General features: G+C 40.3%; 1 protein-coding gene across 2 annotated transcripts in view; it reads right to left on the reverse strand.

Annotated features, from left to right (window-relative positions):
* Positions 1 to 25,645, reverse strand: part of ARHGEF12 (Rho guanine nucleotide exchange factor 12) — a 266,310-nt gene that overhangs the window by 212,233 nt on the left and 28,432 nt on the right. For both annotated transcript variants that reach the window (XM_089678557.1, XM_089678556.1), the window contains exons 2-3: positions 10,813 to 10,836; positions 9,228 to 9,334 (exon numbers count right to left, since the gene is read on the reverse strand). In XM_089678557.1, the coding sequence (XP_089534683.1) occupies positions 9,228 to 9,334; positions 10,813 to 10,836 (131 nt within the window). The remainder of the gene's footprint in view (positions 1 to 9,227; positions 9,335 to 10,812; positions 10,837 to 25,645) is intronic.

The following is a 25,645-nucleotide window of genomic DNA, read 5'->3' on the forward strand; positions in this document are numbered from 1 at the left end:
CTTCTAAGCTCTTCATATATCTTTCTTTTTCTTATCTGTACAGCCCACATGACTATGGAGGCACACAAGTGGGTGCATAACACTGTGGTAAATGACACTCCCCACCCTTCCTTTCTCCTTTACTTCCTCCTATTGCTAAACACTATGGGGGTGGGATTTAGTATGCTGATTGATTACATTCACTAAGAAACCCACAAAAAGAGCTTAGTATTACATTAAAAGTAAAAAAAAACAAAAAAAGCTTTGGATGCAGATGCCATCTATAGAAAACAGTTTTTTGTTGCTTATTGTTTAATTTGAAACTCCCCCCCCCCCCCCCCCCATTTAGTTTTTGACCAGCACAGCATCAATCAGGGCTCAGCAGACTCGTACTGTAGAGGGCATACATTAGCAGAGTAAGAGCCAATTCACACCAGTGCGTTGATGTGTTTTAGCCCAGCTGTAAAGAGCAGATCAATGGAAGGACAACTGTCAAACTATTTCCAATGTGTCCTATTCACACCAGCTCTGTGCCTGTCTGCAGTGGCTCTCTCCACCCTTTATGATCACAAAGGCAGAAGCAAGAGTCATTGGCTGCTGCCAGTCAAATTCCATGAGCAGAGAGCATGGGGTAGGTCCGAGCCACGCTTTGTGTGTCTATGCACGCAGGCAGTGCGTCTCGGGATTGAGCCCGTAGGTGGGCTCCCGAATGAAGCGGCTTCCTATGGGGGCACACGGAGATGAGGAGAAAGAGAGCACCAGTGGGGGACCTGAGTAAAGAAGGTTCAGGGCCACTCTGTGCAAAACCACTGCACAGAGCAGCTAAGTATAACAGATTTGTTATTTTAAAAAAATGTAGCTTTACAATCACTTTAAAATTCTTACAATGTACATTGATCATCCAGAAGGGATTGCTACACTTTAACCCTTTAGCTAAAATCAACCAAAATGGTGGCCACATACATAATCACTAACATGAAGGAGGAACAAATACATAGGAAGAACTTCCCTGTGTTCTACAAGTTCCAGTCCTTCAAAAGAAACCTAAAAACTTCAAGTAGGCACACCTGCAGTTCTGTTCATATAACATTAGTTCTTACCAATACCAAAATAAATGAATTCTTGAAAAAAGTATGACCTTAAAATGCCTACGTTCGACGCGCATTATCCTTGAAAGCATTTGTTACATAAAAATGAATTGTAACACCTGCTGAATTAAGGAGATCTTCTGTTTTCTTTAAACACAATGCAAGTAAAGCACACCAAAAGTGAACTGCATTTAAAAGCACACTTTTTCCAACACACTGGGGTAAATTGCACCCGTTAAGCACATACCAGGATTGTAAAATCAGGGTAAATTGTTGACAGGAAAAAAAGTTGACACTTGGTTGGTAAATTTATACATTGCATGTATAGGATTTCCAGGCTGCTTTGAGAACAGACTGTTTCTTTTCATGATGTTTCACTCAGTCAACATGTGGGTCAGTTCAGGCTATATCTTTTTTGCTCCTTGCAACACACTTTACATATTACACTTGAAAATTGAATACCTGATTCCTTATAGCAGGCCTTCATCCAGACGATCAAAAATAAAGACAATAAAAAGTCTACTCTAATTAGTGTTTGTTTTAGGCTTTTGTTTCCTTGAATTCTTTTCTTTTTTTTTCTTTAATCTTCGATACTCTTTTCCTGGTGACATTTGGAAAGGACATTTGGAAAGCATCTTCAATGCTCTCCCTTTACTTCCCAGAGTTATAACTCATCACCCAAACAGTGGTAGGAGGCATCAATTAAATGGACAAACCAACAAAAAACGTTTCCCCTTAGATTCTGCATAAATATTTATCTTGCTGTGTATAGACACAGCCTTCCTAGAAGACACTGGTAATGTAGCCGATGTTCCCAGGGGGACATCTATGAGTATTTGATTATGTCACCAGTGCCTGAATATACAAGGAAAAAGCATTAACTGGAGCAGCACAGTGGCTAAACGGTTAGCACTTCCACCAGGCAATACTAGGGTTCTCGGATCTAATCTCAACCACGGCACCACCAGCCTGGAGATTGCATGTTCTCCTTGTGCCCGAGTGAGTTTTCTCCGGGGTTCTCCGGTTTCCTCCCACACTCCAAAGACATGCTGGTAGGTCATATTGGCCCTAGTATGTGTATGTATGAATGTGAGTTAAGGACCTTAGATTGTACACTCCTTAAGGGTTAGGGACTGATGTGAATGTACAATATATACATGTAAAGTGCTGCGTAAATTGACAGCGCTATATAAGTACCTGTAATTAATAATAAATAATTTGCGAGGGACGGTCAAGTAAAACCGGGACTTTAGTTTATATAATAAAAACAAAAATTCAAGGAGTGGAAATTGCATTTACTTTTCGCCATAAACCCCTTCTACATTTACACACTTTTGCCAGTGTTTAACTAATGCCTGGAAAGCTTTGGCATAGAAAAATTTGTCAGGACACCTGATGCATCCTTGGACAGCCTGCTTCACTTCATCTTCATTCTGTTCACCATTCCCACAGAAAGATGTGTCTCCTCTGCAATTTCACAACAGGTTTTTGTGTCTATTATCCAAGATCAGGCGGTCCACGTGCTGAATGTTCACAGGAATGACTGCTGTGGGCTGGGAACCACCATGGCCGGGATCATCATTGATGGATGTAAGACCATCTTTGAAATGTTTATACCATTGAAAGGACTTACTGTGGCTAAGTATCTCATCACTGTACTGTGCTTGAAGTCTTCTGTAGATATCGGCAGGTTATACGCCTTTGTTCACAAGAAACCATCACCACAAGTTCCATCCACACACTAACATTGTTGTCTGCCATCTTGATTATCGGTCTCTGGACTCGCCCGTGACATGTGTGCCACCTATCAGCACTAGGACACACTTGCCACTTACTACTGAATGCAGTACCACCACATTAGCATCCATTTTTATACCTGTAAAATTGAAAGTCCCGGTTTGACTTTAACACCAGCGTAGCTTTGTGTTAGTAAAGTAGATGAGAATATCGGACAAATGATCTGTCATTTTTTTTTGTTTTTGCATGCTAGTCTCATGCAGAAAACAAATTGGTTACTAGAGTTACCATAATTCTCATAAGATAGAAAACAACTTTCCGCAATAATGTATAGTATTGTATTCTTTCGTTTTTTTTACACAGATGAACACTAGGAAAACCATCAAAATATTTGATTAAAAAAATACTTTTTTTTTGATCAGAATGCACAATAGATTTTTAGCCTGGGGGAGGAGGACGGTCCAGTTTAAAAGAAACAAGCGATGAGATGACTATTACAAGCAAATAATGGCACCAGCTAGGGGCATTGCTAGACCTCAGTACCCAAGGAATGTTCCCCAGGTTCCCTTTGCAGTAACAGTTGCCATCATCCGAAGTATGATTCTGTAAGCAAACATATGTCTGTCTATATTTGCTAAATCTTTATTAATACTTTTTTTTTTTTGAACATCCATTATAACCCTACACTGGCAACTAAATTTACCTCTACAATTCTTTAAAAATATACTATGCAGTTATTGTAGCAAATCAGAACATGCAACAAATAAGTTACTAAAATTATATATTCAGTATACAGTACCATTTACTATTTTGAGCCAGTTTTCCTTAGTTAAAAAAGAAAAAAAAAAAAAAAAAGAAGAACACTAGGTATATCCATTACCATTTACCACCAAAAGAAAGCCTAATTTGTCCTAAAAAAAACCCCCAAAAAAACACAAGGTATAATTCACCTGGACGCACAAAGTAGTTGAGATCATATGTAGAGGTTTACTTACATGTCAAAGTTGCAAAATTGTGTTTAAGCAATAAAATTTGTTTTACCCTCGGTCACTAAGGGGTTAAGGGCAGAAATTTGAAAGCACCAAATTTGAATTTAGGAGAGGTAAGTTTGTGCAGAAAAGTGTGTGTAAAGGAGCCTAAATGCCAGGAAAGTTTAATGCTTGAGCGTTTATTCATTTCAATGGCCAGAATAAATTAATATTATTGGAAATTAAATGACTAAATGACAAAATGCATTTGAAAAACGAGTCTATAGGAATGTTTCGATGCCACTTTTCTCCTGTCAGGGCCAAAAGAGCCTGACTGGATGACCATGTGCATGAGGCCTAACCCAACAGCCTCTGGCTGTTACTGTCTCAGACAGTGAGACCTTGGCCCTCTGTTTAGGCATTCAAAAAATCAAACCAAAAATACCACAGCTTCTCTTCACAGTGAAGAAATGGTGCATAAAGTGTTACAAGTGGAGGCTGTAGCCATTTTAGATTTTTTTCCCCCCTGAAGAGGAACCAAAAATCTCACAAATTGCTAACCTGGAAGATTACTATAGGAAAAGAAACTGTATTAACCTAAAAGCAACAATCACAATTCTCTTTTTGTAGGTTTATGCCCTTCAATCCAACCCTGAAAACTGCACACTGCAAGAGTTTAAGAGAAATAAATCTATAGATCATATAATAGTGAAAGAAGCTCTGTAATGGAGAACAGAGATTTCCAAACCAAGCAGCTAGATAAGCGGCATGTATTCAATACAGGTCAGATAGAAAGTCATAAGCAGTATATACTTTTTATTCAAAACAATGTGATTTAGTTATGCTGATCTGTAAGTTATTCATTCATCTGAATTTTAATATGATGCAGCAGCAAAAATCTTTTAGATGAGCTGAAATTTCATTCCTTTAGAAACCAGGGAGAGTGTCATTGCTGCTGTAGACACCAGGAAAACAGAACAATGAAGAGATGTAGATCTTACTTTATCATAGTGCTCATCCAGAGCCTACAGAACAGGAATTGTATGACACTGCTTGGCTACAAATGAGGGGGAAATGCTAAAGTTCCTTCTTAAAGCGGACCTTCACCCATAACACTGATGAGAAATAATGCTCTACATCAAGGAACACATTCCACATTAATAATCCTGCTACCAAAATTAGTGAGTGCTATAAATTGCCTCCAGCATGGTTTATTTTTTTTTTTCTTGCTGGAGGTTGCCATTTTGCTGAAGCCCAGAGCCCCTGAACAGTAGTAAACCTTTAGGCTGTAAGCAGATCGCCCTCTACATTTTTGGAACAGTGCCAAAAAACAGAGAGCCACTGAGCATGTGTAGAGCAGGGTGAGACTATGTATTACTGGATTTTAAACAGTATAGGCAATTTTTAAAGTTTACATAGCTATACCTGCAAAAGGGGCCAGCATGAAGTTGTCTAGCAGGCCCTAAATTTCTGACTAAAAGTTCCACTTTAATTACACAAAATTTTTAACACTTAGGAATTATTCACAACATAACACGCGCATGTAATTTTCATTCATTGAGGGGAAATGTGTGAAATGGGCTGCGTGCATGCAATGTGTAAAAAAACACTTCTGCATTATTCCTGGCAAAGCAAGAAATGCAATATGCATTTACATCTGTGTGTTGTGGTGTGCTATAGAGTAGGTGTGAGCCTTTCACTATATACGGTGCATTGGGCTGCAAGTAAGGACTGGCAATGCACAGCACATCCATCCATTATGTTACTTATCGTCACTTTACAGATATGAAGGGCTAAAACGTATGCAGTGGTACTAAGAATTTAGTATTAGTAAACATTTTCTCTAAGAATTCAATTACCTGCACCAGTAGCTTTTGTGATGCTGTAAGTAAGCCTAAATATGTTTAAATCCCTAAACTTGACAATTTTTATTTTTTTGTATGTAATCAGGCATTATGTGTTAGTGCTTAAAACTATATGAAGCTGCCCTGTGCCAACAACACACTGGAGATCCAAACCTATGCATATACTGCCATACTCCAGGTCTTGCTTCAATATGTCCCCTGCACATTACTACAATCAACAAATGTAATGCTTATCATTAATGAGTGAATATTAAGCCAATCATAGACGGATCAAAAATTGGTCGGATGAGCAGGGACCAACCGTACTTCAATTCATCTATGGCCGTTTCTGCTCCAGAGAAGTTGATCATATGAAATGTTGGAAATTTTTCATTCAATCAGTGGGAAGCAGCCAACAAGGTGCAGCGCTGATCAGCGTATTCTGACAGTGTAGGAGTCCCCACTGTCAGAATACAATAGTACAATGAGGAGGATTCCTCCATGCACCCTGCTTGTGATAGGTAAATCCATTTGTTTTGTTTTTTTTCAATCAGCCCACTGGCAAATCTCACCCAGAACACAAGGGTCTAGATTTACAGTACGCTGCCACCAGCGCAGAATAATGTAAAGACTGAAGGATTTTTACCTTCATGCATTCTATGCATGAACATAAAAAAACCTCTGTGCAGTATCCCCCCCTAGCCCCCCCTAATACTCCCCTACGCCCCCTCTTGATCCAGCAATGTGCACTGGAGTCTCTGCTATCCCTGGACGCCCTCCTCTCATTGGACGAGACAGCAAGTGAGCCAATGAGAAGAGAGAGTGCAGGACCGAGCTGCGGCTGCGTGTGTGAATGGACACACGGAGCAGCAGGTGCTATGGGGGCACCCAACAGGAGGGAGGAGCCAGGAGAGCCCCGAAAAGAGGAGGATTTGGGCTGCTCTGTGCAAAACCACTGCACACAGCAGATAAGTAGAAGCATGTTCCTTTGTTTAAAAAAAAAAAAAAAAAAATTTATACTTTTAGAATCACTTTAACCACCGAATGAAGGCTAGAGCGCGGTTGTCCAGTTCTGAGAGGAAGTCATACGATGTCCTCCCAGAATACACCTTCCCGCACACCCGGCGATCTCCGTGATCACTGTGTCCTACGAACACAGCTGATCATGTGATGTGGTAAAAGGCCAATCAGAGCCCCCAAAGCACCCCTGCCATGTTGAAGGCATGTGGCCTGGTATGGTTGTGGTGGGTGCTTGTTGGCCCCCCCCCTTTCCTGACCTGTCGGGATGCATGCTTAGATAAGCGTCTGGTATGGGTTTTGGGGGGACCCCATGCCATTTTTTTATCGTTTTAAATTTTCGCGAGGGAGTTCACCTCCAAATCCATACCAGACCTGAAAGGCTTGGTATAGGTGGGGGGGTGGAACACAACAACGTTTTGTTTTTTTTGCACAGTTTTTAATTGCTGGCAATTCGTTTTACATTCAGCTGTCAGCGAAGAACAGCTGACAGACGACAAACATTAAAGCATGTTTTCACTACTAAAAAACTGCATGACTTAATAAAATAACTCGTGGAATTTTAGTAGTTTTTTTACTGGAAAAATGCAGTGCGGTATGTTACCACATACCCTGATGTGGTAAAATACCACTTGGTGAATTGTCATGGTACAAAGTTTGCGGTCAAACTTTCATTAGGTTTGAATGGTCGACTGCGAACCGAACAGGGAGGTGTTCGGTCAGTCACTACTATCTGATAAAGTCTGGCAGGGAATGAAAGCTATCAGGCAACAATGGATTTACTTTATACAGTATACTCCTATTTGAAATAACTCCAGTTATGGAGAATTAAAGAGCTTGAAGTGTTTGACCTGTGGAAGACTAAAAGGGTTACAGTTTATGTCCCAGCTATTCAATAATGCCATCCTCAAATCATTTGATTCAGCTTCATGCTGAATTTGAGATACCGAATCAGAGGTTCTTTTAAATTCTAGGCACTGATAAAGGCTCTGAAAATTTTTTTTTTATCCATCTCCTGATTTGTGCCTGTTAACAACTTTACCCTGGACAGCTTTTGACAGTGTTTTGCCACCCACAGTTGATGGTTTGCTTCAGTTGCACTACCAAGGACTGAAATGCTCCATGAAAGCTCTTTTCAAGCTGAGCTAATCAAAAGGATCACAGCTGTTCACAGTTCAAAGTCAAACGGCTGTGTGTGCCACTGAGAAAAACTTGGGAAGATTCACTGACACTAAGAGGATTTTATTATTTCATTTTGGACTTTCAATGGTGAAAGTGTGACTTTTAAACGTGTCAAAATATAGGGTATTGATTGATTTTTGTATCAGTTTTTTTGGACACTGAATTTGAATTTATTGTGATTCTTTTCTATACCCACTGTGACATCATAGGGATACTCCACTTTGTCCCAAATGCAAGGGAGGCCCAACTAATCTAATCCACATGTTATGGTTTTGCCCAAAACTCCATTGCTACTGAAAAGGTGTTACAACAACAATAAACTGTTTTTTAGGTAACGCTGATGGAAGACCTTGGCATTTCCCTTTGGAGTATGTTAGAAGATGATACTTTATGTGAAAATGTTATACCTATTGTTAAGGTTCTTTTCCAGGCTCATGAGTTTATAGCTCAAAAATTGATGTCTCCACACACCCATCAACCTTAGCTCAGTGGAGGAAACCTGTAAATGATATCTTATCCAGAGAAAAATGTGTATTCTTGCACAGAATATGCCTCTCAAAATTTGAAAAGATCTAGGACATGTGGTTAGCTACCCCAAGCCTGGCCCTCTACTTCCTTTATTTTACATAGACTACTACAATAGTCTAGTGGAGTCCTGCACAGCATGCTCTACTATACACCCCTAGTGCTCTGTTTCTACTACATGTGGTACTGCTGTTTATTAATTATCTTCTATGATAAGAACCTGAAAGACGAGTTTAAGGCCTGGATATAGTTCCAGTGCTCCAGAAGGTGTATAAATTAGTTTTGTATTGTTAGCATACTAGATTATGTTGAGATTATCTTGCATTTGTTCTTTTTATGACTATGGGTCACTGGGTCTTATATCTTGTGTCTGACAACTCCTGTAACGCTGCATTGTATGTCATTATGCTGCTGGCTGCTATACAACAGACCTTTTCCATATTTGCTCTGTACTTTTAAATCGATCCACTGTGACTGTATTGCTGTGTTACCTTTTGATGTATCTGTACTAAATTCTAAAACTTCAATAAAAAAAGCATCTGATTTGAAGAAAATAAAAAAAAAAATTTTTTTTAAAAAACAGTCTGCACAGCAGGTACAATATCTGATAATCACCAGGATTTTCTTTTAAATTTGGATCTAAGTGATTTTATGGGAGACACAGACACTTTCCTGTAAGACATCCTTTAATACATGCTTCCATTGTTCAGTATATCTACTGGTAGATGTTAAAATATTGCAGCACACAGTATAAAAGGTAACTTTAGATTTTCCAAGGGCTAGTATGGAAATGATATTTAAAACATGCTTTTATCATATTACACTGTCAGTCGTTACAGAGGCATAATAGCTTTAAAAGTAAATGGTAGTGAAAAGAGGGGTCTTACCTGTAGGATCAAAGTCATGCGATAAAACGTCATGGGGTGAGCTGACACTTCGCTCAAACTTCTGCTTCTTGTCTGCGGATGTGTCACTGCTCAAAATGCTCCCCTGCCTGAAAATAACCCACTCCGTATTAATATACTAGCTTACCGTATGTACATGAATAAAACCTTCTGCAGGTATAATCCTACCAACAGCCATTGTCTAGGATGAAACGTTTAAACTTCTCAATAGAAATGCCATATAAATACTTTCAAAGACTATACTTCATTTGGGTACAATAGGGAAGGGTTAAAACCCCATTAGATGTTTTGGGGGGGTTTTGACAACCACTGAGGAGAGTTCCCTTCACTTCATGTCCTGTAAGCACAACAAGAAGTGACGTTTATCTAAAGTGAGGAAAAAGCCCCCTTAGACAGTTGTCACTGCAACATGGCTCCCTTCGAATCTCCCTAAAAAGTCAGCAGGCAGCAATAAAAACCTAAAAGGGTTTCTAAACCTTCACCACTCTATCCAACACTTTGAGGACTTCATTCTGAGAGCAGGTTTCCTTTAGGAGCTCATTTCTCATCTCTAAGTTGAAAAATTGTCCACTGAGAGTAAGGAAAGCCATAAATGATCCCATTTTTTCTCCCGTAACCCATGAAAAATTGCTGGATTCCCCCATCAACACAGTCAGTGTTGATGGGGGAATCCAACAATTTTTCATGGGTTACTGGAGAAAAAACTGGAACACAGTCAGTGTTGATGGGGGAATGCCTCTCGCAGTGCTATTGTGTTCTGCCGATGGGAAGCCTTTCCTACCGGTAGAACACAATGATCACTGCTAGTGACTACAGCCGTCGACAGTAATCACATGACAGGCTGGCTTTACTGAACGACAGGCTGGTTTACTGAAGTCTGACAATGGATCACCATCAATGCAACTAGCATGTCCACAGATGGATAAAATCTCAGCAGGTCCCTGCTGAACCGGCCGAGATTTGATCCATCTATGGCCATCTTTACTGAGGTCAGGGGGATGACATGTTTTGTTTGTTCTGTTCTCCCCTCCTCTTGTGTGCGCAAGGCCAGAACCTGCAAGTTCCATATGATAACGTTTTTGCATTTGGAGTGATTTCAGAGACACACTTGCATAATATTTACAAGGAAAGCAATGATAAATAATGGCTGCCATTACACTGAGTCACTGATCCAGACCAAGTATGTACCAAACAGAAGGAAATATAAGAATTTGTGCCTACATGTTCTGGGTTAGTGGCTCAAATTACTGAAGCTAGAGGATCACAATGACAGATAGGCAACTAGGATTTTTTTTTATATGGAGGGGTCATTAATGTCAGCCTCCTATTTCTTTTTTATTCAAAATCAAAACATTTTTTTTGAGCAATGGTACCTAAACAAGCTAGGGAGAGCTCAGTTTTCAACTATGAGGGTGAACTTACCCTTCTGCTTTTGTGTCAACACAGATTCAACTTTCCATATAATGGCATCAAATCCCAGAGATAAAATCACAGATCAACATTTAAAGGAAAAAAAAAAAAAAAACACACAGCACACAAACATTAACTAATAACACATTGGAATTACCTGGTTGGTTTTCTTGCATGAAACCTGTAAAAGAAGCAAACAAAACTTTTTTAAAATATATAATAAATTACATTCACAAATGCAAAAATTAGGCCAAATGTATTAAAGTTGCATGAAAATAAAGATAAAGTATACATTTGATTACATATGTACATACTTGCAAACACTCATTAGCCAGCTTATTTTAGGAGCGATGTGATAAATAAAACATTGCATAGTGCGTAACAGGAATGTATGTCCTACTGATTGGTTGCTGTCTGCCAGTGCACCGCATACATAATCATGCTTCTTTGAACTACTTTAAAGGAGAAATCCATCATTATACTTGTTCCCGGTACAGAAATAAGTATCTGTCAATCCTCAGAAAATGTAGCCATATCAGTTCTTGGCACATTCTACAGTTCAGTCCCCTATGTTTATTATATTTCTCAGGGACTCCTAGTAGATTTCTGCATAGCTAATGTAGCAGCTATAGTCGCATTCAATTATGCCTGTTGGTTCTCTAATTTGATGGTACAGGTAATGCAACTGGGAGGACAGGAAAGGACAGGATTTCAAGGTGGGCAAGAAGAGAGCTGAGGGCATCCCACCACTTGAAACCTCAACAGGTTCCACCTAAATAACTAAAATGATTGCCCCCATATCTATACAGATTGCAGTGTCAACTAGTGGAGTAAAAGTAGAATTGGAGTGGGTCATCTGCATGCTTTCAAAAAGTGGAACTTTGCAAAGACGTTGCTTTCCCTGGCAGCAGATTAGAGTGTTGGGGAACAGTGCAGATGGGAAGTAAATGCTGCTAATACTTCCAATAATGATAACCTGTTACTGTGAATGTTTCATGTTATGTGCAATTAAACCATGGCAACATCTAATGTTTGTGTAGTATTATGTTCAGCAGACTGTGTTCTTCTATTGTTGTAACTTAGATGTCGTTCAGAGCACATTTTATGCCCAATTCATGCAAAACTCCACGTAATCCCAAGGGGTTCACATACTTTTTCTTGCAACTGTACAAGCTCACCTTAAAGGGGTGTCCAATCTGCAGCCCAAAAGAGCTATGAATGCCTATACAAAATCGCAAACTTACTTAAAAATTTAGATTTTTTAAAAAGGTGTTCACACTTAGCGAACACATGTGTCTGAAGAAAAATGTAATATTGTCTATTGACTGGACTTTTATATGTTTTATCTTTCCAAAGAAACACATCCCACTGTTCACAATCATGCCTTATTCATGTCATCAGTTTTCAGGAGCACCTCTATTTGTGAGCAACTACTTTGAAGGATGAAGTACACGAAGGGCAAAATCAGAACCAAAAATGTAAGAGAATTCATTGAGAATTGTTACTATGCCCATCGAACCAGATACTGCTGCATTACGTTATCAAAAACAGTGTCAAATATTGTACCAGTTTTATGTTGCCCTCATTTAGTTTTAGAATTAAATAAGAAAAAAAAAATAGGTTTTATTAATCAGATAGGTACATTATCTATATCAGTGATCATTAACTTGTGATCTAACTGACTTTTTCTATTCATTAGCTATTCTTCTATTCTTATTGTTAGTGTATTTTATATGCGGCCCAAGAAAATTCCTCTTTTACTAATGTGGCCCAGAAAAGTCAAAAGGTTGGACACCCATGCCTTAAAGCTTATTTAGGTATAAGATTGTAAGCTGGAAAGAGCAGGGCCCTCAATCCCCTCATGTTTTGCATTGTATTGGTATTGTTCTGTCACATGTTCTGTCCCCCTTTGTAATGTACAGCGCTGAGCGAACCATTGGCGCTTTATAAATACTGTATAATAATAATAATATGCATAAGAAATTACAAACACAAGCATAAGGGACCACACGTAACAGTGACAGGCTCAACAGTTCATCTGCCCTTTGTCCCCATCAGACAATGTCTGTCACTGCAGGCCTGCAGCTGTAGTGAAGTGCCAGCCAGAATGAGAAGTGTTCTAGAACATTCTGTGAATATTTACACAAATCAGTGGGTTTTTTTCCTACTAAAGTAAGATAACTGAGCAGCTGTAACACTACTATGTTTTTCCACAACACAAACGATGTAATGTTGCAATTAATCTATGACACATTTAGCAGAAAGCACATTCTGAACTAAATGAAAACATCTGGATAGCTATAAAAGTACTCAGAGGATGGGAAAGTGTGAAAGTGACAAGATGGAAGAAACCAATCAGCTCACAAAAACAATGGATCCCCTAGAACTCATTTACTTTGTGTGCTGACAGAGTGACATCTAGTGGTTAACTTTCACACTGCGCTACTACATCCAAGTCAAATCTATGCTGTTATTTGGACTAGTGTCAGACTCTGATTAATTCAATTATTATTCTCAAGCACATTTTCATATGTTGTACAATACAACAGTGATGAAGCTCTACTTCATTGCCAGTATGGCCCATGGAGTGTTGGTTCAAAGGCTGGGTTCCTATTAACCCACCAAGTCTATCCCATCATAAAATTGCCAGGACGCGACTACAAACGTCAAGTACCTAATTGGTATTAGACAGTAACTCCACCTCTAAACTTTTACCAATAAAGCATTGGAAATTTAGGGTCGGGCTCCAGCATTTTGTACATAATTATATGCTCATCTGCTCCCACTCGTGTTTCTAAACATAAAATCCTTAGAGACAGATGGAATTTTCTTTTTATATAAATAGATCATTTGTGCTTGTACTTTTTCTATATTACCTGGTGGCTCCTGCAAGTTCCCCACTTCTTGGTTAAAAACCTGACCACACTAGCATGTAAGCCGATCTGTGTCAGCATGGTTAGTTTGTGTCTCAAGTCATCCAGTTCTTAGATACAGGCAGGCTGTGCAAGTACACAGCCTGCCTGTGACCTGTGTCGTCAGTGTGTAGCCACACCCCATCCATCCCTCCTCCCTGAATGGACAGTGGCTTTCCCAGCCACATCGATGGACATGTACATCATTTGCAGAAGTGACATTTGCAGTCGGATATGTGCTTACCATGGAAATGCTGATGCTCAGTGGCAAACGTCATTCCTGGAAGTGACACTGATATGCCCATCGATGTGGACACGTCCACCTACAGGTCTGTGATGCGCTGAGCTAGGAAAGCGATCACATGACCTTCTCTTTCAGGATGAAAAAAAAAGAATATGCAAGAAAATATTTTCTGTAAATTATGCAGATTGTTTAAACTGACACAAATAGCAAATGGAAAATCCATATAGGCTAGATTAGCTTTGCAACCACTTTAAATTGGTATTAAACCAAGAAAGAAAAATGTAATGTATTGCAGATTACCGATCCTTAGATTGGGTGGTTGCAATAGTTTTTATTTTTTAGGGCTCTTTTTTTTCCCCCTTTATTTCATCTGGTGATCCAGCCAGTAACACACATCCTGCACTAGGGTGTCTCCTTTCTGGATGAAATAGTAAGACAGTCACCTCTGGATTGTTTGGGTAATGTTAGACTAGCAGATTTAGATGGACTTGACTAACAAATTGAAGCTGAACTCCACTTAACACTTTCTAGGCAGTTACAGAGTTTTTATTCCTTTTGGGATAAAAGTTTTACAGAAGGCTTGGGGTTCACACTGCTATGACCCCAAAGTTGTGTGACTTCCAGTGCGACTTTGCATTGCAACATGCTTGTGACTTCAATGTGACTTTCATGTTTTCTGACTTTGCCCAGTACAGAGCATGGCACATATTATTGAACTTACAAATCCCCCTGAAGTCTCAACATGACTGGCCCCCGCTCCCCCATTTTGACAACTAGAGGGGAATTTTCACCCACCCCTAGCTGTCAAAATTTTAGTTTCTTTAAATGTGGCTGTGTGGGGCTCCGCCAGCCCAGCTGCATCACTCATTGACAGTATTCTATGAATGGAGAAACTAAGAGTTCCAACAGCCTTTGTGGCTGTCAGCATGTAGTTCTCAACGAACTGCCATGGCACTGTTGAGCGCTGTGGTAGTTCATTCATTCTTCCTGAGAGTATCTGCTTACCCGTACGAGGTACAAGCACACAGATATACTGACAGGTCTGCAGGAGTCCTGCATGAGACCAGGAATTTGCTAATCACTGGTGCAATGCTTTACAGGCTCCCAAAGCAAAAAAGTAAATACACATTTTTTTTACCTGCAAAAAAAGTGACTATTATTTTTTGTTAATAGGTGAACTTATTTAACCTCCCTGATGGTCTGATTATGTCAATATTTTTGAATGTCAAAGCAGTACATTGTTTTATATTGTAGGCCTGCAATTCTTAGGAATAACTCACTTAAATCTGTCCAAACAAGAGTCTACTAAACATCCCGGGTATGATGAAGTTTGAAACACGAAATCATAAATTATAATAAAAGAATTATAAAAAATAATAATATAATAATACATAATGGGGCAGCACAGTGGCTAAATGGTTAGCACTTCCGCCTGGCAGTACCAGGGTCGTTGGTTCGAATCCTACCCACGGCACCACCTGCCTGGAGTTTGCATGTTCTCCTTGTGCCTGCGTGGGTTTCCTCCTGGTATTCCGGTTTCCTTCCACACTCCAAAGACATGCTGGTAGGTTAATTGGATCCTGTCTAAATTGTCCCTAGTATGTGTATGTATGAATGTGAGTTAGGGACCTTAGATTGTACGCCCCTTGAGGGTTAGGGACTGATGTGAATGTACAATATATATGTAAAACCGCTGCATAAATTGGCGGCGCTATATAAGCACCTGAAATAAAATTCAATAATGTAATCAAATCAAAAACACTGACATGTGAAATAGAGCACCCAGTTCGCACATCACTGAGCTCAGTCGCAGAATCGTTGCAGTCATTACTTTCAGTGTCTGATGAGGAATTTCCCCACGAATCACTATCGCTCAATTCTGCAAGTGATTCTAATTCACTATCACTGTTTTCTAGCTGGACTAAAACCGCTTTTTACCTAAAAAGGATGCTTTTTTGGATGCCAGGAAAATTCTCAAGTTTCCAGGCAGAAAGAACAGTAAAAGTGAAGGCAGGGCACAGGACAAAGCACTAGGGACAAAACTGAGGTGAAATGGTTTGATATAGTAACAGATTACAATGTATTGTGTGTATGTCATGTTTTTACTTTTTTGAATCTCCCACCGGTTCCGCCCCCATGCGTGGTGACGCTCGCAGAGAAGGGAACCCGGAAGGCAGATGCCGGCATCAGCCGATTGGGGGAATCGCAGGACAAGATAAATTACACTACAGTGTAATCCCGAGTGTGGCTCGGGATTACTGCTTTTGGTACTGAAAATGAATCCCGAGCCACACTCGGGATTACCGCTAGGAAGGTTAAAGTGAGTTGAAAAGTAACAGACTTACAGGCTGGATCAGCAGGCCAAACTACAGGAAAAATCCTTAAACAAATAGAATTAATGCAGTCACCACATTGAAGAATTGGTGAGCTGCAATTTAACACATTTTTGTTTTGGGGTTAAATACCACTTTAAAGTGTCTGCATGTGTCAGTAATATTATACTACAGATTTCTAAGACAAGAACTGATATAGTGTACCTTTGCACAGGAGACTAAACGGTGCATAGGATCTCCCAGAGCTAGTAATAGGTGGTCATAGTGCGGTGTGCTCACTAACAATTTGACTACAGAAGTATATTGTAAAAGTCAGATTGTACAAAAGAACATTTCCAGAACTATACTTGCTGCTGCCAATCTGGTCTCATTTTTTGACTATGCTCAGCATAAGCCGTCAATATCCGAGATGGCTTTACTTGAAACAGAGGTCTCTGCTGTTTCTCAGACAAATGAACCTGCAATATCAGCGCCACTTGATTAGCATCTTTGGAACATTGATAGAGTTTTCAAAGCAATAGGCCAATATTGTCAAGCTACATTCTGGGACTCACCCTTGCCGTTGTGATTTACTTGAAAAGTTAAAAACTTCTTTTCCATCTGGTGTCCCTGTTATTTTGTCCACCCTCCGCACATACAAGTTCTTCAAATATTAGTATAAGAATTTTTAAAACGGTTGTCTGGCATTGCTAGACCCACACACACATACCAGACCTGACAACATTATAGGAGATACAGTCATGGCCGAAATTGTTGGCACCCTTGATATTTCTCCAGGAAATCATGTATTTCTCACGAAACGTATTGCATTAACACATGTTTTGCTATACACATGTTTATTCCCTTTGTGTGTATTGGGACAAAACAAAAAAAGGGAGGAAAGAAAGCAAATTCGACATAATGTCACACAAACCTCCAAAAATGGGCTGGACAAAAGTATTGGCACCCTTTCACAACTGCGGATAAATAAGAATGTTACAAGCATGTGATGCTCCTGTAAACTCACCTGGGGCAAGTAACAGGTGTGGGCAATATAGAAATCACACCTGAAAGCAGATAAAAAGGAGAGACGTTCACTTAACCTTTGCATTGTGTGTCTGTCTGTGCCACACTAAGCATGGACAACAGAAAGAGGAGACGAGAACTGTCTGAGGACCTGAGAACCAAAATTGTGGCAAAATATCAACAATCTCAAGGTTACAAGTCCATCTCCAGAGAACTAGATTTGCCTTTGTCCACAGTGCGCAACATTATCAAGAAGTTTGCAACCCATGGCACTGTAGCTAATCTCCCTGGTCGTGGACGGATGAGGAAAATTGATGAAAGATTGCAACGCAGAATAGTCCGGATGGTGGATAAGCAGCCCCAAACATGTTCCAAAGACATTCAAGCTGTCCTGCAGGCTCAGGGAGCATCAGTGTCAGCGTGAACTATCCGTCGACATTTAAATGAAATGAAACGCTATGGCAGGAGACCCAGGAGGACCCCACTGCTGACACAGAGACATAAAAAAGCAAGACTACAGTTTGCCAAAATGTACTTGAGTAAGCCAAAAGCCTTCTGGGAAAACGTCTTGTGGACAGATGAGACCAAGATAGAGCTTTTCGGTAAAGCACATCATTCTACTGTTTACCGAAAACGGAATGAGGCCTACAAAGAACAAAACACAGTACCTACGGTAAAATATGGTGGAGGTTCAATGATGTTTTGGGGTTGTTTTGCTGCCTCTGGCACTGGGTGCCTTGACTGTGTGCAAGGCATCATGAAATCTGAGGATTACCAAAGGATTTTGGGTCGCACTGTAGGGCCCAGTGTCAGAAAGCTGGGTTTGCGTCCAAGATCCTGGGTCTTCCAGCAGGACAATGACCCCAAACATACGTCAAAAAGCACTCAGAAATGGATGGCAAAGAAGCGCTGGAGAGTTCTGAAGTGGCCAGCAATGAGCCCAGATCTAAATCCCATTGAACACCTGTGGAGAGATCTTAAAATTGCTGTTGGGAAAAGGTGTCCTTCCAATAAGAGAGACCTGGAGCTGTTTGCAAAGGAAGAGTGGTCCAAAATTCCGGGTGAGAGGTGTCAGAAGCTTATTGATGGTTATAGGAAGCGACTGATTTCAGTTATGTTTTCCAAAGGGTGTGCAACCAAATATTAAGTTAAGGGTGCCAATACTTTTGTCCAGCCCATTTTTGGGGTTTTGTGTGACATTATGTCATATTTGCTTTTCTGCCTCTGTTTTATATTTGTTCCAATACATACAAAGGGAATAAACATGTGTATAGCAAAACATGTGTTAATGCAATACCTTTTTTGCGTGAAATACTTGATTTTCCGGAAAAATATCAAGGGTGCCAACAATTTCGGCCATGACTGTATGTACTTTAAAAGATAACATTCTCTTTGTTTGAATGCCTTTCTCATATGATCTGGAGCTCGAGTTGCAGTACATGAACAAGGAAAAATGAATTATCTGGACAAGGTAGTTGGGACTCCGATGCTCAAAGTGCTCTCAAACTAGAACCAACATTCATTAAACATTGTTTACTTCAACCTTTTTAGTAGTAATATTTTTGTTTAGTAGCTCTAGGGAACCAACATTTTTATTTTCAAAACTTCTGCATGCTCAAAGTGCTAGTTCACCTTTACAGAAAAACTGCAGAGGTAACCTAATGCCATGTGATGGTGCTGATAAATGAGATTTCAACCAGTCTGTCCTGGCAGCAAAGAAAAGAGAGAGCAGCAGGGATTTCAAATCTCTGGACTGGTGGAGTTGGAGTAGCTGCGGGAGCTTTGACAGCTGAGCAATGCTGGCAGGCAGGACCCAGGAAGGATGGGGGGGGGGCGGCTGGGAATGCCCGGTGTTAGGTCACATTTACCGTTTTTCATAATTCATCATTACACAGCTACCCTCTTCCCCCCCCCCCCCCCCCCACCCCCAGATATTTGCTTTTTGTAATATTTGGGAGGAACCCTCCACAATTCTCATTTAGGCCCATAGCCTCCAGGAATACTTGCAAGATGCATCCTAAGAGGCCTCAGGGAACTCTACAATGCATGAGCTGCAGTACATTATCAGGGGGCCGGCTGTCTCTTCCCAATTTTGCATCCAGCACCCTGATGATGTGCTATGGGACATGAGCATCAGAAGGGGGCCAGCTGCAAGAACTCAGAGGACACAGCCAGGTCCCATATACGTGAGAGAAGAAGATGGAGGCGTGGGATTGGATGTGTAACAGCTGATCACTAGAGGACACCACTGAATTCACTGGCATACATGTATTTGGACAACCCAGAGAAAAAGGTACTTTTTAAAAATATATGTTTGGGCATGGGGAGGGGGTGAAGTTCCTCTCTAAAAGAAATCATGGATACGCAAATCATTCAGTTCTGGGCAGGTTGTTTGTTTTTTTTTTTTTTTTGTTTAGTTTTTTTTACATCTAGCAGCTCCAGGCAAGCAGCTCCGGTATTAAAACATTTCCTCACTCACTGCATCGCTTTTAGAAGCGGAAAGATGGATAGCCCCCCCTTCCACTTTCCGATGGTGCAGATGGTGGGGAGACCCCAGATCTCTACATAAAGAGGACCAGTCATGCCCTGCTATCACAAGGGGTCTTTATATAGTTTGTGATAGCAATAAAAAAATAGTAATAGTAAAAGGGAAAAAAAAAAAAAATCTTAAACCTTTCTAAATTGGTGTGACTCAGTCGTTGTCGCATCGATTAGCAAAGTAGTTCCTGCACTACTTTTGCCAATTTGGGGTGTGAATTGCATAGACATCTGTGCACCAAGTTCAAGTGAACTCACACAATTTCAAATTCGGATCCAGTGTGAACCATGGCTAAGAGGAACTCTGCCCTGGCCAGGAAGTGAAGAGAATACAATGCATCAGTGTGAAAATGTGCTCCTCTGAGCTCAGGAATGTTAATAAATAGTAATAGTTCATTAGAGGGAGATCTGAAAATTGTAATTTAAAAATTTCAGTTTCACAACACTACGGTGTGCCTTCTAGTGCAGTGATAGCCTGCAAAATAAATTTAAAAAAAAAAAAAGGGCAAAAAACCCCGCCAAAAATAATGCAAAATGTAAGCACTAAATGTCACAAAACATAAATATTTAACATATTCGGTAAAAAACATTTTTTTTAGTGACTTGACTCCTTTTCAGATAAATACCGCATGAGCTATTTTAAACACAAAAAATCATGCAGTATTTATATGTTAGTAAATTGACCCCTAAGGCAGCAGTGGGAGCCATTTGGTCTGCTGCGGTCAGTCACAACCCTGTGAGAGCAACAGGAGGCAGGCCTTACTGGCACTGTGTGCATCTATGGACGCACAAAGCCAAGCTCGGTAGCGTATCCACACGCGTGCCACAGAAAGGAGGAGAGCACTGGTGGGGGACCCCAGAAGAAGCTTTAAGAGGCCGCTCTGTGTAATACCATTGCACAGAGCAAGTTAGTATAAGCTGGCAAATAGGTGTGGGGGGGGGGGGGTAAAAGGCAGAAATGAAAAGGAGGAATGGATTAAATAGAGGGATATTAAAGTGCCTGCTTCTACGATATTAAAGAAGCATTTTGTAACCGGCTGTGGTGGTTTTCAGTACTTTGTCAACCAACTGCAACCAGATTCAAGCTTTTGGCAATAGAAAGCCCACAATTTTTCCTTGGGCATTTTTATATTAAAAGTTCTGGAGTTTTTTTTGGTTTTGTTTTTTTTTTTTTTCTTTTAATTGGGAGCCCTAATGTGTAGAAGGCCAGATATATATTTCTATATAAATTGGGCATAAGAGCTGTACAAGATGCTGATATGCTGGAGTGTGTATGTGCAGAGGGGGGGGTCAGTATTTTGAAAGATTTATAATTAAAGGCTATGTGAACTCTGTTTGCAATGATACTGCCTGTCCCTTGCAATGACAGATTGAGCAAATTAGCGTATAGACAAATTATGTTTGCAGAGCTCTTGGTCATTCGGCACCTCAAAACACCAAATATATTCTGGTTTCTCTTCAGATAGAACTCTTTTGCCTTTTACCACTAAAGTGAATGTATAGCAATTTTGTACATCCTCACCCATTCCTGACTGCCTTATGATCTTTGGTGCACTTCTAACCTTGGAACCGCAATCTGTGGCTTCATGCCTGAAACATGTATCAGAGCTGCCCCAGCCACTCAACAGAACATCAACAAAGTGTTATCAGGGCCTGCCATAGGAGGTTGCAGTTGGCATTTTTAGATTTGCACACACACTAGGGCCAATTACCAGCATGTCTTTGGAGTGTGGGACAAATCCAGAATACCCAGCGAAAACCCATGCAAGCACAAGCAGCACACACAAACTCCATGCAGATAGCGTCCTGCCCAAGATACAAAGGAACCCACTGCTGTTTGCATATGTGCTAACCACCAAGCCAGCCACCTCTTTACCACCTGCTGTGAATTGCCTCATCAAACCTCAATAGCTAAAGCTGAAATTTACACAAAAATCATTCCAGTGATTCTTCATTTTATTGGGTGACCAAGTTTACAGTTCAAATAAAAATAAAGTAGTGCCATCTCTGCCGATCTTCTGTCATGTCCATTTGTAAAAGAAAGACACTATACGCTGTAAAACTAGTCAAATCATCACATGATTATGATAGTATAATAACCAACTTCTCTTACCCCAATAACTGGATTAGATAACAATAACATTCTTGGGAGAAAGATATAGTTAGATGTCCTGTAAATATGGTCACTAAGGGACTGGAAATTACAAAAGGACCCATTAAACTAAACCACAAGCTTCCTTTTTTTGGGCACGAAAATATTATATATGCATGGGAAGCATTTCTCTGGAGCTTACCAGAGATTTCAAACTACTTTGTCTGCACGGGAATCCTTGTGCGCTTCCCTTTTTTGAGTATTTTACGGATTTTTACAACTACAGAAGACAGTTGGGGAGAATTACTAAAACTGGAGAGTGCTAAATCTGGTGCAGCTCTGCATAGAAACCAATCAGCTTCCAGGTTTTATTGTAAAAGCTTAACCAAACAAGCTGAAGTTAGAAGCGGATTGGCTGCCATGTACAGCTGCACCAGATTCTTAAATGTTTCATTAAGGCCAATTCACACAAGTGTATTGATCTGAGTTTTAGTACTGTTGTAAAACGCAGATCAACGGAAGGACATCTGAAAAACCATATCCAACGTGTCCTAGTCACAACGTAACACTGCATTGACCTGTGTTGTGCTAAAATGCAACATGTATGCATTTTACTGCAACGCAACAGAAGTAAGCGGATGTCAATGCAATGCACAGGCTAGAGAGAAAAAACAGGTGGCGCACACACCTAGTGCATTATCCAAGGTTTATTGTAGGAGTGAAATAATAAAAACATACTCACAGACGAAGCATGTATCTAAAAAGCATAGAAAAATGACAATGGCCACAACGGCAGGCAAGGTGTTCTCACTGTCAGTGCGGTCAAATGGCTGACGCATTTCGGGGACGAATCCCTTTCCTCAGAGCGGATGACCAACCTCTGATGCTGATGTATGATGAATGGAAAGTAAGAGCCTCGCTGTTGATGCCTCTCAATGCACAGCCTATCATGTGAAAATGCAGTACGCAGTAACGAGTGCTAACATGCATGTAAAGGACGCAAAGCGCAACTAAAGCGGACGGAAATGTACATCCATTTTCCAAACATTTTTGCAAGTCAGTGTAAATCTCTCCCTCTGTATATTTAAAGTGATACTGAAGGCTTCATTTTTTTCTTTAAAAAATAACATGGTTTCTGTATATGCTCCGTGCAAAGGCATTGCAGAGAGCAGCACTGATCCTCCTTTTCTGAGGTCCCCCATCGGCGCTCTGGGCTCCTCCCCTCTGCTGAATGCCTCCATGCAAGCCACTTGCTATGAGGGCACTCGGTAGGGGGAGGAGACCAGAGCCATTGCACAGAGCAGGTAAGTATAACGTGTTATTTTAAAAAAAAGATAAAAAATAGCAGCTTGCTATGGGACACTTGTGCACACTTGCTCCCGAGACCCCCTCTGTGACGGAACAGGTCTCCAGGAGCAGGTGAGAAGGCAAAGAGCTGGGACATCGCTGGATCGAGATAGGGCAAGAATTAGGGTGAGCTTCGATGGGGGGGGGGGGGTGAATTTGGCCAGCCTATTGAAGGTTTTTTACCTTCATTCATAGAATGCATGAAGGTAAAAAAAACCTTCAGGCTTTGCAAGCACTTTAATCCTAAGAGACTTTCCACTGTGCAGTCACTGGACACAAGGCAGCTATGCGTAGGACAATACAGGATTACTCTTCAGAATCTCTCTTTCAATACTTTAGAAACTTTTCCATTTCACGTTTACATATAGCAATTTGCAGTTTAGGTTTACTGGCCCTTTAGCACTCATAGCAGGAAGTTTTCATTTCCTGCATCTACAAGCAAATACAGGAGAGGCATACTGCAAGGCCTAGAAAATGACATTTACTAAAGATATGCACTGCTAATAGTAGAAAAACCTGCTCTGACTTCTTTCCAAGATCAATTAGAACTGCAAAGTACACTGGCAATATGCCAGATAGGGCATCTCTCTATTTTTGTACAAGAAGAAAACAAAAACTCAATGCTTGTCATCTGATTTTACATTTCCTATTCTTGGGTAAATAATCTATTGTACTGTAAAATATTTTGCACTAAAAATACAACTAAGAGTTGGCATGAATATGATGTCTAAAAAAGCAAAAAGTGGCTTTATGCATTGTTTGTCTGGTACAAAAATAAACTATGCTGGAAATGATATATTTACCACTCAAAATGTATTTATTTTCTCTTACTTATATAGCAATCATAGATTTCATGAGTTTTTACAGAGTACCTGTTAACCAACCAGCACCTGCCCCAAAAGGAACTTACAATCTAATGTCCCTAAAAAAGACATGTGAGTAAATAGAGACAGACAGGACAGAAAGGATACTGATTAGATTAATCAGAAATTTACCAGCATGCATTGTTTTATTTAAAAACCAAAGAGCCTAGAGTAAAAACAAACATGGGGTGAACCTACATACCTAATGCAAGCAGTGTCCCTAACCAGAATTGAGCCCAGGACCCCAGCACTGCTAGAAGTTAGCTTTTAACTGCTTCCTGCTCACCCACAATACACTTACTGCTGGCAGCCGACACAAGCAGGCTGGATGATGTACTTGCACGCCATCCAGCCTACTCCAGGTTAGGGACACGCATGCACATGCCTGCTGCTAGCCCCTGCTGTCACTAGCTACAGCCGTATTTTGTCAGTAGGTCCCAGCCAATGATTTAGGCCTGTAACCAATCACAGCACAGAGCCCTGTGTTTACAAACACACAGGGCTCTGTACACAGATCAGTGATCTGGCTGTTTCTTCACTCAGTAAAAGCAGTGAGAAAAAAACGTCCAGATCTGCAAGTAAAAGCAGCAAACGCTATGCACATTACACTTGTTAGTCACACAGTTAGCCCCTTTGATAACACCTTGATGTTAACCCCTTTCCATCCAGTGTCATTAGTACAGCGGGGTGTGAACATTTTAAAAAAAAAACTACTTGTCTAAGGGACTAAACTGGGGATCCAATCTACTTGTCCTGATAAAAATAAATAAATAAATAATAATTTGCCTGGATAGAAGGGTTGATGTTTTTATTAGGCAGAGGTGCTTTTAAAAACGAAAGGGGCCTTAAGGCAACTTAAACTGATAGAAAATTTTCATAGAACTCCCAAACATATTTTTTTAAGGCAGAGGCCGTAGAGAACAAATTGGTGGGTTTTGCAATTTTCTGTGTGCAGTGTTTGCATAGCATTTTTTCAAATGGAATTTAAAAAAAAAAAAAAAACACTCTTGAATTTTAATGCAAAAAAACACAATACTAAACTAAATTTTACTATCCATAGGCGACTTTTCATAGCCTTCACAGATTATCACCTTAGATTTACAATGGAGGTCTGGTGCTAGAATTACTGCCCAAGATCTGACGTTCGCAGCGATACATCACATGTGTGGGCATATTGCGGTTTATGTGTGTGCAGGGCTGACGCATGTGTTCACCTTTGTGAGCGGGGAGGGAGTGCTTTAAAACATTTTTAAGCTTAAGTATTTTAAACACTGTTGCTTTGATTTTTTTCTTTTTTGATCACTTGTATTGCTGTCAAAAAGAATGTAAACATCCCTTGTGACAGCAATAGGCAGTGACAGGTGCTCTTTATCGAGCGATCTGGTGTCAATAAGACCCCAGATCCCTCCTCTGCCCTTAAATCGTTGTGATCAAAAGCTTTCCATTTTTAAAAAATGGTGCCATTTACATAGGAGAAACCGTAAATTATGTATGCTCATCGCTTCCTGTTTTCTGTATCATAAAGGCAGAGTGGTTCCAGTCTTTGTCTGCCTTTATGATCAGTCTGCAGAAGCGTCAGATGGTTGAGTGCTGGTGCAATGAGACAACCCATGGAAGGGGAGATGTCCCATCAAGCTGCTTGCAAAAGTGATCCAA

The sequence above is a fragment of the Staurois parvus genome, unplaced genomic scaffold (assembly GCF_062004578.1).
Source record: "Staurois parvus isolate SC_StPar_1 unplaced genomic scaffold, SC_StPar_1.0 ptg000207l, whole genome shotgun sequence".
Taxonomy (NCBI): domain Eukaryota; kingdom Metazoa; phylum Chordata; class Amphibia; order Anura; family Ranidae; genus Staurois; species Staurois parvus.